The sequence below is a fragment of the Budorcas taxicolor genome, chromosome 21, assembly GCF_023091745.1.
Source record: "Budorcas taxicolor isolate Tak-1 chromosome 21, Takin1.1, whole genome shotgun sequence".
Taxonomy (NCBI): domain Eukaryota; kingdom Metazoa; phylum Chordata; class Mammalia; order Artiodactyla; family Bovidae; genus Budorcas; species Budorcas taxicolor.
The window spans coordinates 73,642,223-73,654,695 of record NC_068930.1 but is presented as its reverse complement, the minus strand read 5'-3'; the positions used below and the strand labels follow the sequence as shown (position 1 = coordinate 73,654,695).

At 53.1% G+C, this 12,473-nt stretch overlaps 1 gene segment (V, D, J or C); it reads left to right on the top strand.

Annotated features, from left to right (window-relative positions):
• Positions 1–12,473, top strand: part of LOC128067026 (Ig gamma-3 chain C region-like) — a 125,589-nt gene that overhangs the window by 109,558 nt on the left and 3,558 nt on the right. Inside the window, 1 exon segment of the C gene segment in view lies at positions 12,156–12,449. Coding sequence covers positions 12,251–12,449 — 199 coding nt within the window.

Sequence of the window (12,473 nt, the reverse complement as noted above, 5' to 3'; positions counted from 1 at the left end):
AAAGGAGAACATCAAAGCTGTGTATTCTCACCCTGCTTATTTAACTTCTATGCAGAGTACATCGTGCACACTGCTGGGCCGGAGGAAGCACAAGCTGGAATAAAGATTGCCAGGAGATATATCAGCTACCTCAGATATGCAGATGACACCACCCTGATGGCAGAAAATGAAGAGGAACTAAAGAGCCTCTTGATGAGGGTGATAGAGGAGAGTGAAAAAGCTGGCTTCAAATTCAACATTCAAAAAACAAAGGTCATGGTATCCGGTCCCATCACTTCCTGGCAAATAGATGGGGAAGAAATGGAGACCAAGGCAGATTTCGCTTCGTTTTCCTTGGGCTCTGAGGTCATTTTGGCCAGTGACTACAGGCATGAAATTAGAAGATGCTTGCTCGTTGGAAGAAAAGCTATAACAAACCTACTTACTGTTCAGTTGCTCAGTCGTGTCTGACTCTGTAACCCCATGGACTACAGCACACCAGACTTCCCTGTCCTTCACTGTCTCCAGGAGTTTCTCAACTCATGTCCGCTGAGTCGAGCATGCCATTCAATCATCTCATCCTCTGTGGCCCCATCTCCTCCTGCCCTCAATCTTTCTCAGCATCACTGTCTTTTCCAATGAGTTAGCTCTTCACATCATCTGCCCAAAGTATTGGAGCTTCAGTATAAATCTTTCCAATGAATATTTAAGGTTGGTTTCCTTTAGGATTGACTGGTTTGATCTCCTTGCTTCCAAGGGACTCTCAAGAGTCTTCTTCAGCACCACAGTTCACTCAGCCTTCTGCATGGTCCAACACTCACATCTATATATGACTACTGGGAAAACCACAGCTTTGATTAGATGGATCTTTGTTGGCAAGGTGGTGTCTCTGTTTTTTAATATGCTGTATAGGTTTGTCACAGCTTTCCTTCCAAGGAGCAAGCCTCTTTTATTTTCACGGCTGCGGTCACCATTCACAGTGATTTTGGAGCCCAAGAAAATAAAGTCTCTCACTGTTTCTGTTTTCCCACCTATATTTGTCATGAAGTGATGGGGCCAGATGCCATGATCTTGTTTTCTTTTAATGCTGACTTTTAAGCCAGGTTTCTCACTGCGCTATGATCCTCATCGAGAGGCTCTTTAGTTCCTCTTCACATTCTGCCATTAGAGTGGTGTTATTCACATATTTGAGGTCACCGGTGTTTCTCCTGGTAATCTTGATTCCAGCTTGAGCTTCATCAGCCTGCCATTTTACCTGATGTACTCTGCATGGAAGTGAAATAAGCAGGGTGACAATATGCTGCCTTGATGTTCTGTCCCCATTTTGAAGCAGTTTGCTGTTCCCTGGTCAGTCCTAACTGTTGCTTCTTGGCCAGGACGTGGGTTTCCTGAGAGGCAGGTCGGGTGGTCAGGCATTCCCATCTCTCTCAGAATTTTCCACAGTTTACTGTGATCCACACAGTCAAAGGCTTTGGCATAGTCAATAAAGCAGAAGTAGATGGTTTTCTGGAACTCTCTTGCTTTTTCAATGATCCAGCGGATGTTGGCAATCTGATCTCTGGTTTCTCTGCCTTTTCTAAATCCAGCTTGAACATCTGGAAGTTCTCCGTTCATGTATTGTTGAAGTCTGGCTTGGAGAATTTTGAGCATTACTTTACTAGTGTGTGAGATGAGTGCAACTGTGCAGTAGTTTGAGCGTTCTTTGGCATTGCCTTTCTTTGGGATTGGAATGAAAACGGACCTTTTCCAGTCCTGTGGCCACTGCTGAGTTTTCCAAACTTGCTGGCATATTGAGTGCAGCACTTTCACAGCATCATCCTTCAGGATTTGAAACAGCTCCACTGGAATTCCATCACCTCCACTAGCTTTGTTCACAGTGATGCTTCCTGAGGCCCACTTGACTTCCACTCCAGGATGTCTGGCTCTAGGTGAGTGACCACAACATAGTGGTTATGTGGGTCGTGAAGATCTTTTTTGTAGAGTTCTTCTGTGCATTCTTGCCACCTCTTCTTAATATCTTGTGCCTCTGTTAGGTCCATACCGTTTCTGTCCTTTATCGAGCCCATCTTTGCATGAAATGTTCCCTTGGTATCTCTAATTTTCTTGAGAACATCTCTAGTCTTTCCCATTTTATTGTTTTCCTCCATTTCTTTGCATTGATCACTGAGGCAGGCTTTCTGATCTCTCCTTGCTATTCTTTGGAACTTGTCATTCAGTTGGGTATATCTTTCCTTTTCTCCTTTGCCTTTTGCTTCTCTTCTTTTCTCAGCTATTTGTAAGGCCTCCTCAGACAACCATTTTGCCTTTTTGCTTTACTTTTTCTTGGGGATGGTCTTGATCCTTGCCTCCTGTACAATGTCATGAGCCTCCATCCGTAGTTCTTCAGCCGCTCTGTCTATCAGATCTAAGCCCTTGAATCTATTTCTCACTTCCACTGTATAATTGTGAGGAAGTTGCTTTAGATCACACCTGAACAGTCTGGTGGTTTTCCCTACTTTCTTCAGTTTAAGCCTGAATTTTGCAAAAAAGAGTTCATGATTGGAGCCACAGTCAGTTCCCAGTCTTGTTTTAGCTGACTGTATACAGCTTCTCTGTCTTCAGCTCTGAAGACTATAATTAATCTAATTTCAGTGTTGACCATCTGATGATGTCCATGTGGATAGTTGTGACTTTTGTGTTTGGAAGAGGGTGCTTGCTATGCCCAGTGCGTTCTCTTGGCAAAACTCTGTTAGCCTTTGCCCTGCTTCATTTGGTACGTCAAGGCCAAACTTTCCTGTTGCTCCAGGTGTCTCTTGACTTCCTGTTTTGCACTCCAGTCTCCTGTGATGAAAAGGGCGTCTTTTTTTGGTGTTAGTTCCCCAGCATCCTGTAGGTCTTCATAGCACCTACAACATCGGCTTCTCCAGCATTAGTGGTGGGGCATAGACTTGGATTCTGTGATACTGAATGGTTTCCCTTGGAAATGAAGAGAGATCCTTCCGTCATTTTTGAGCTTGCACCCAAGCACTGCATTTCAGACTCTTTTCTTGACTATGAGGGCTACTCCATTTCTTCTAAGGGATTCTTCCACACAGTAGTAGTTGTGATGTAGCGGACTACGTTCACCCATTCTGGTCCATTCTGGTTCACTAGTTTCTAAAATATTGATGTTCATTCCTTCCATCTCCTGTTTGACCACTTCTAATTTACCTTGATTTATGGACCTAATATTTCAGATTCCTGTGCAGTATTGTTCTTCACAGCATCAGACTTTACATCCGTCACCAGTCACACCCACCGCTGGGTGTGGCTTTCGCTCTGGCTCGGCCTCTTCACTCTTTCTGGAGCTGTTTCTCCGCTCTTCTCCTGTAGCATATTGAGCACCTTCCAACCTGGGGAGTTCATCTTCCAGTGTCTTATCTTTCTGCCTTTTCGTATTGCTCATGGGATTCTCAAGGCAGGAATGCTGAAGTGGTCTGCCGTTCCCTTCTCCAGTGGACCACGTTCTGTCAGAACTCTCCACCATGACCCATCCATCTTGGGCGGCCCTACATAGCATGGCTCATAGTTTCATTGAGTTAGACAAGGCAGTGATCCCTGCGATCAGCTTGGCTCATTTTCTGTGACTGCGGTTTTTATTCTGTCTTCCCTCTGATGTATGCGGCTAAGAGGCTTGTGGAAGCTTCCTGGTGGGAGGGACTGGATGTGGGGGAATCTGGGTCTTGTTCTGATGGGCAGGGCCATGCTCAGCAAACCTTTAATCCGATTTTCTGTTGATGGCTGGGGCTGGATTCTCTCCCTGTATTTTGGTATGAGGCCAGACTATGGTGGGGGTAATGGTTGTAATGGCGACCTCCTTCAAAAGGACTTTTGCCAGCAACCCCCGTGGCCCCCGGGACCTTGGTACTCCGTGCCCTTGACCCTGCAGCAGGCCACTGTAGCCCATGCCTCTGCCAGAGTCTCCTGGACACGCAGACGAAAGTCTGGCCCGTCTCTTGTTGGGCCACCACTCCTTTCTCCTGGGTCCTGGTGAGCACAAAGTTTTGTCTGTGCCCTACAAGAGTTTGTTTCCCCAGTCCTGTGGAAGTTCTGTATTCAAATCCCACTGGCTTTCATAGCCAAATTCCCTGGGGGTTCTCAGTCCCTTTGCTGATCCCAAGGCTGGGGAGTCTGCTGTGGGCCCAGAACTTCTGCCGCAGTGCAAGGACTCATTTCATATACCCCTTCCCCAGTCTGTGGGTCGGCTGCTCGGCGGCTTGATGGTGAGGCCAATGGTGACCTCCTCCAAGAGGGTTCAGGCCACATGCAGTGCCTGCCAGATCTGCTGCACAGTGCCATCCCTGCGGCAGCCACTGCTGGTCCGTGCCTCTGCAGGAGACACTCGAACACTCAGTGGCAGGTCTGGCTCACTCTCTCATGGGGTCTCTGGGTCCTGGTGTGCAAAAGGTTTCGTATTAGCCCTCTGAGTGTCTCTGGCAGGTATGGGGTTTGATTCTAAACACAATTTTGCCCCTCCTACTGACTTTTTGGGGCTTTTCCTTTGCCCTTGGATGTGGAGTATCTTTTTTTGGTGGGATCCAACATTCCCCTGTCAACAGTTGTTCAGCAGCCAGTTGCAATTTTGGAGTTCTCACACATCCTTCTAGACTGTCATCTTGAGACCCAAGCCATAGGAGGCTAGTAAGACAGGTGGTCCAGAGACTTCCAGTTCAGTCAGTTCAGTTGCTCAGTCGTGTCCGACTCTTTGCAACCCCATGAATTGCAGCACGCCAGGCCTCCCTGTCCATCACCAACTCCCGGAGTTTACTCAAACTTATGTCCATCGAATCAGTGATGCCATCCAGCCATCTCATCCTCTGTCATCCCCTTCTCTTCCTGCCCCCAATCCTTCCCAGCATCAAGGTCTTTTCCAATGAGTCAACTCTTCACATGGGGTAGCCAAAGTATTGGAGTTTCAGCTTTAGCATCAGTCCTTCCAATGAACACCAGGACTGATCTCCTTCAGAATGGACTGGTTGGATCTCCTTGCAGTCCAAGGGACTCTCAAGAGTCTTCTCCAACACCACAGTTCAGAAGCATCAATTCTTCGGCTCTCAGCTTTCTACACAGTCCAACTCTCACATCCATACATGACCACAGGAAAAGCCATAGCCTTGACTAGACGGACCTTTGTTGGCAAAGTAATGTCTCTGCTTTTGAATATGCTGTCTAGGTTGGTCATAACTTTCCTTCCAAGGAGTAAGTGTCTTTTAATTTCATGACTGCAATCACGATCTGCAGTGATTTTGGAGCCCCCAAAAATACAGTCTGACACTGTTTCCACTGTTTCTGCATCTATTCCCCATGAAGTGATGGGACCAGATGCCATGGTCTTAGTTTTCTGAATGTTGAGCTTTAAGCCAACTTTTTCACTCTCCTCTTTCACTTTCATCAAGAGGCTTTTTAGTTCCTCTTCACTTTCTGCCATAAGGGTGGTGTCATCTGCATATCTGAGGTTATTGATACTTCCCCTGGCAATCTTGATTCCAGCTTGTGCTTCCTCCAGCCCAGCGTTTCTCATGATGTACTCTGCATATAAGTTACATAAGCAGAGTGACAATATACAGCCTTGACGTACTCCTTTTCCTATTTGGAACCAGTCTGTTGTTCCATGTCCAGTTCTAACTGTTGCTTCCTGACCTGCATATAGGTTTATCAAGAGGCAGGTCAGGTGGTCTGGTATTCCCATCTCCTTCAGAATTTTCCACAGTTTATTGTGATCCACACAGTCAAAGGCTTTGTCATAGTCAATAAAGCAGAAATAGATGTTTTTCTGGAACTCTCTTGCTTTTTCAATGATCCAGCGGATGTTGGCAATTTGATCTCTGGTTTCTCTGCCTTTTCTAAAACCAGCTTGAACATCTGGAATTTCACGGTTCAGATATAGCTACTATATAGTTACTACCTATATATAATAAGGTCTAGTCCAGTAACAATACATTGAGTGGCCTGTCAATGAAATCTTTTCCAGAACCAGGAATGAGCATTCCTAGCACAGTGGGGTGAAACGGTCATGAAATGCCCCCCAAAACTTGGTCAGATTCATAACCATGAAGGGACCCTGCCAGCTGGAAACTGGCACTTGCCAACTATCTCTACAGGATTGATTCATGAACCACTATAGCTGCTGACCTTCAATACCCTCTGAAAGGAGTTCAGGGTGGAGATCAGCAAAGAGGATCTCTGTGCTCCGGGAAGACTGACCAAACAGGCCTTCAGATAGTCAGGTCTTCTCAGGTAAGGATGTCTACAAGCCCAGATTCTTTCAACTTCTCATACCTAGAAAAACACTAAAATCATTAATAGTGACATCTGTTTGGGCTATTCCGGAAAAAATTACAATTAGAAGTCGAGAGGGGAGCACTGTGGCTCAGACATCCAAGGTAATATTACGGGACACTATGGGTGTGATTTGACATAGCTCCTTGCACTGCTGAGAGCTTCAGTTTTATGAGCTGCATCAGACTTGAGGCCATCAGCCATTCTCAAGACAACACCAGCTGGCAGCTGGTGGCTGAGCCTCACATTTTCAAAGTCTCGTCTAGCACCTATTTCATTTGAGACAATGAAATTGCTTTAGTCCATATATTAGCATAAAGAAGAAACAAATAGTGCCTATTATTTATGTGTTGATACCAAATTAAAGGTTAAAACCTGCTTAGATAAAACCAGACAACTGGCCACCTGGCTACAAGTCTCTTTGAAATACCAGGTCCAGACTGGGTCTCAGGCTTACTCTCTTGAGAAGAAATGAGACTGGTTTTGTCGACTCACCTCCAGATTGTCCAACTACTCCTAACTGGACCTGCTAAACCCACATGCATCACAGTGGGCTAATAAACAAGGACATTAGAAACGTGTCTGGCAAACGGCTCCATTCCTTTGAACAGGATGATCCAGGCTCTGACTCTGCGGCATCACAATCAAAACTCTTACCAAACATGGCCGTCTTACTCCTGCCAGGCCCCTGACTAAGTTCTTACTCCTACCTGAGCCCCTGGCCACAGTATATTTTTTTCTGACTTCTGGTCCCGTCCTGATTTAATCCATATGCTCAATCTGTTCTCTTCGAGCACTACAGTCTTCCAGGCAAGAGGACAGTGATGCAGAGATTCCAGCAACTCATCGGAACAGATTCTTTCAAAATGACAGCAGAAGTCACCCTTGGCCCCTTAATAAAACAAGGCAGAAACTCTGTGGCCCCCAGCTAGGTGTCTGTGAACGCATGCCAACCTGAAGAAGCTACAGAAGACAGACCTTCGCCCTTCATCTTCCAAATAAACATTTCTTGGGGTTCTTGTCTCTCAGAGGAATTTGAGGTAGTAGAGAAAAGAGCCCCAAGGCTGAGCAGGTGGATTTTGCCAAGCACAGTAGGTGACTCCCTGACACTCCAAGGACAAAGCTAGTGGCAGGAGCTGAGCTCGCCTGGGACAGAGACAAGAGGGCCCCATCGATCAGACAGGGGAGCCTCCCCAACTGCACTTGTGCAGGAAGGTGCCTTGAGGGTCACAAGGTTGGGGGGGAGGCACCACCCCTTAATAAATGTTATCAAACCTCCTGCTACCCATGCGCTGCAATCTTTCTTGGTAAAAAGATCCACACGCATAAGGGCAGGGCCCAAGGACAGGTCAAATGTGAGGAAAGAGGTGAGATAATCAGCCAGAGGAGAACAAAACCCAGAAGAACTGCCCCATAGACATGAGTCAACACACACGTGAGTCAACACACACGAGAGTCAACACACACAGGAGTCAACATACACGTGAGTCTACATAGACAGGAGTCAACACAGACATGAATCAACATTGCCATCAGTCAATACAGACATGGGTCAACACACACATGAGTCAACACAGACATGAGTCAACACACATGTGTGTATACATACATGTGAGTCAACATACACGTGAGTCTACACACACATGAGTCAACACAACATGAACCAACATTGTCATGAGTCAACATAGACATGGGTCAGCACACACAGGAGTCAACACAGACATGGGTCAGCACACACACGCTGGCAGCCTCTTCACTGCACCCCCCCCGTTAGGGAGGACGCCCGCACCCTTTCTCCCCAGGCTGGTCTCCCCGCCTGCCCGGCCTTGAATAAATAGGCCTCTTCTCTGCGTGCTGTCCACATGCTGTGCTCTGTCTCTAACCATAAACGTCACACCTGTATTTACAGTGTTTGCCTCCTCGGAACACTCGTGCTTTCAAATGAGGCGAGAGCCAGGCGGCCCTTCCTTCTAGTCCGCAGCCCCTGGTGCTCTAGCTGCTAGGACTCCGGGATTTCATCCAGGCTGTGCAGGTCCAATTCCAGGACAGGGAACTAAGCTCCGGCTTCAGGACCGCTCCCTGCTGTCTCTCGAAGGAAAAGACCTCCCCCCACAGCACTTCCAGGGTAGGGCCTATGGTGTCTCCCAATCCCTCCTGCTCTATCGATGGGACAGCCAGCGTGCACATGGGGTCTAGGGTGCCCTGCAGCATTTCACGGCACTAGGGACAGAGGGACCCTGTCGTCCACACGCAGGGAGGCCACTGTGCCCACAGCCAGCAGTGGAGGGGCTGCACCGTGTCTCTCAGTTCGACCATCACTTTGGGCCCCAGTGACCACCATGACTCTGCCAACAGGCAACAGCTATGGCCAGGAGAACAGCTGCCCTCTGACCGTAGATGCTATTCCGGCCTCTGTCAGATATCAGAGCCATAGAAGAAGGCAGGGGGAGGAGGTGGGCAGAGTCAGGACCCAGACGAGGACAGTGGTCTAGAGGGAAGCCCACGCGGGCTGGGGGCCCAGACCCGGCCCGAGGCTGGGCCACACGCTGGGCACGACACCCCGCACAGGGCTGCAGAGGAGCCCACCAGGGCTGGGAGGCCCAGAGGGCACAAGCGAGGGGCCCAGACCCTGGGCTGTGGTGGTTCAACCAGGCATAATCCCAGCGGAAGGTGGAAAGCCGTGACGGCTGGGGTTCCCACTCCTCCCTTGGGTCCCAGAGCACTGCTCAAACCACCCCACTCACCCACAAGACGCAACTCACTGCATCTGGACTCCCCCAGGCCCTCTGAGGCAGAAACCACGCAGAAGAAAAGGGAACTTCAGGAAGCAAGGTGTGCCACCAGGTTTCAATCCACTTCTTAGTGTTTGGAGACTTGTGGGCAGGGAGTTCACACATCGGGGGACTGGTGCCCAAGTGCTAGGGAGCAGGGCTGCAGACACAGTGCACAGATCCCAGGAGTACATGTGTCTGGAGCCAGAGCAGGGAAGGGGCCCGGAGCCCCGGGCTGCAGGGGAGCCCCCTCCACGGCCCCCACCATGGGTGAGTGGGGACCCTGAGGGTGAGCACACAGGGACAGGAATGAGAGCCCTGGAGGGAGATTGGCCTCGGGACCCCAGGAGGGGCTGGAGCGGCCGAGTGGGCCTGGGGGAGGCAGCTGCCCCTAGTCACGGTGCGGGACGAGGGCGGGGACGGAACCCGGGCAGGGGGCACCGCACCAAGAGCGCTGCTGCCCGGGGCTGGGGAGCTCGGGGGGGGGGCTGTGGGCCGTCGAGGAGCAGGACAGGCTGGAGACGGGAGGGGAGGGCTGCGCATGACCAGGGGCTCTGGAGGCCAGGGCTGGGTGGGCATGAGGACCAGCCAGGATGGAAGGACGGTCTGATCTGAGGAGCAGGGAAGGGAGAGGACCCCAGGGCAGTGACGGCTCCTGGACAGGCTGGTGGAGCCGACGTGGGTCCCAGGGCAGGGCCATGTGCAGGGACTGTGGGTCCCAACTGGGCTGGGGCTGAGCGCAGCGGCAGCGACAAGGGGCAAGGCTGCAGGGCCGGCCAGGCTCCGTGTCCACAGCGGGCAGCAAAAGGCTGAGCCCACCGCCCCCCAGGACGCAGGAGGCTGACCAGAGCCCAGGGCCTGAGGATCAGCAGCGGGAGCTGGAGAGAGGCAGGTGACCCGAAAACTGGAGGCAGCAAGGGGCCAGAGGAGGGTGTGGGTGGAATGACAGAGAAGAGCGGAGAGCAAGGGCCAGGACCTCCGCCAGGAAGGGCCCGGGTGGACAGAGCTCCTCCAGGGGAGGGCTGCCTGGAGGCCATGTGGGCACCTGGCAAGTCCAGGGACGAGAGCTGAGCCCAGGAGATAAAGGGGTGAGGAGTGGAGCTGGGCAAGGGGAAGGGTTCCTGGAGGGGCCAGAGGGGCAGGAGAGGCTGAGGGGGGCAGCCCATGGACAGGGGGCAGCGAGGCTGCAAGGGAGCAGGGGCTGGGAGGGCAGGGGAGCCCCTGGTGTTTGGAGGAACAAGTACAGCTAATGGGTGTTCAGGGACTGGGAGGACAAGGGGTGTCCCTGGTGTTTGGGGGAGCAGGTACAGCTTATGGGTAAGCAAAATTGGAGGACTTGGTGTGCCCCTGGGGATTTGGGGGAGCAGGTACAGCTTGTGAGGGTGGGCTGGGGCTGGGAGAACAGGGGGTGTCCCTGGTGTTTGGGGGAGCAGGTACAACTTGTGAGGGTGAGCAGGGGGCTAATAGGACTGGGGAAGCCCCTGGGTTTGGGGGGAGCAGGTACAGGTTATGAGGGTGAGCCAGAGGCTGGGAGGGCAGGGGGCACCTAAGAGCTTTAGCAGAGCACGTAGAGCTTCTGAGGTGAGCAGGGGGCTGAAAGGACAGGGGCGACCCCAGAGCTTTGGGTGAGCAGGCATGGCTTGTGAAGGCGGGCAGGGGCCTGGGAGGACGGGGGAGCCCCCCAGAACTTTGGGGGATCGGGTACAGCTGTAGGGGTGAGCAGGGGCCTGGGAGGACGGGGGAGCCCCCCAGAGCTTTGGGGGATCGGGTACAGCTGTAGGGGTGAGCAGGGGCCTGGGAGGACGGGAGAGCCCCCCAGAACTTGGGGGATCGGGTACAGCTGTAGGGGTGAGCAGGGGCCGGGGAGGACGGGGGACGCCTGGCGCTCAGGGAGCAGGTAGGGCTTCTAGGGGTGAAAGGGGCAGGGAGGGCAGGGGACTCTCTGGGGTGTCGGAGGGGAGAAGGTGGCGATTGAGCCGGTGAACCGGGCCCTGGGAACGAGCAGCTGGCCGGCTGGTGCTGCAGTCGGAGGCGGAGGGTCTGAGCTAAAGGGAGCCCTTTGGCTGCAGGGTCGGGGATAGCAAGGCCAAGTGCAGAGGAAAATGAAGGATGCTCTGGCCTGAAGCGGGAGGGCTTCCCAATGAGAGCAGGTGGCCTCCATTCATAGGCCCAGGGTTCCCATTGTGTTGCAGCCATCTCTGGGGATTCAGGGTGGATGGGGGTCGCCCAAGGCAAGGGGCAGCTGCCAAGACAGCGGACAAGGCTGGGACTACATGAGGCTCTTCCTCGAGGTGTCAGATGAGGCTGCAGGCCCACGGAGCTGACCAGGCTCTAGGGACAGCTCGGCCAGGGGCAGGGGCCTGGGGAGCTGACCAGGCTCTTCCTCGAGGTCTCAGATGAGGCTGCAGGCCCACGGAGCTGACCAGGCTCTAGGGACAGCCCGGTTAGATGGGCTGGGGCCCGTGGAGCCACCCTGTGCTGGAGGTGCAGGCAGGGCCCAAGCAAGGCCCCCACAGTGCTGAGCGCGGGGTGCACCCAGGAAGATCAGGGCCTGGAGGGTCTGGTGAGGAGGAGCCGGGCAGCCAGGAGCGTGGAGCAGGGGCCGAGGGCCAATCAGGGGAACCAGGTGAGGTACAGGGCCAGAGACATACCTTTGGGAGCCTGGTTGGACCAGGGTTGGGAGGGGACAATCAAGGAGGAGAACTCAGAGACAGGGTCCAGGATCAGGGCTGGGACGTGAGCCCAGAGCGCCTGTGCACAGAGCTGGCCCCAAAGTCACCGGCCTGCAGGGCTGAGGCCAGGCCGGACGGGGGCTGGGGGCAGAGCAGGATGAGGGGGACAGGCTCCTCCAGGCTGAGGGAGCAGGGGCCACCAGAAGGGCCAGGCGCCCAGAGGAAGGAAGGGGCCCTGGGCTCTAATCCAGGAGGCCACACTCACCAACCCAAGCTGTGTCCAGACATCCTAGCTGCAGCACACAGGGCCGGGTGGCCACCATGCCGGGCAGTCGTCAGACCCTGGAAGCAGATGGTGGCTGGGCTCAGAGGTGCCCCAGGCCTGGGCACCTGAGGTCCTGCTGGACCCTGCATTCACCAGCCTCCTCTCTCACAGCCTCCACCACACCCCCGAAAGTCTACCCTCTGACTTCTCGCTGCGGGGACACGTCCAGCTCCATCGTGACCCTGGGCTGCCTGGTCTCCAGCTATATGCCCGAGCCGGTGACCGTGACCTGGAACTCGGGTGCCCTGACCAGCGGCGTGCACACCTTCCCGGCCGTCCTGCAGTCCTCTGGGCTCTACTCTCTCAGCAGCATGGTGACCGTGCCGGCCAGCACCTCAGGAGCCCAGACCTTCATCTGCAACGTAGCCCACCCGGCCAGCAGCACCAAGGTGGACAAGCGTGTTGGTGAGAAGATGACCCCCGGGGAGG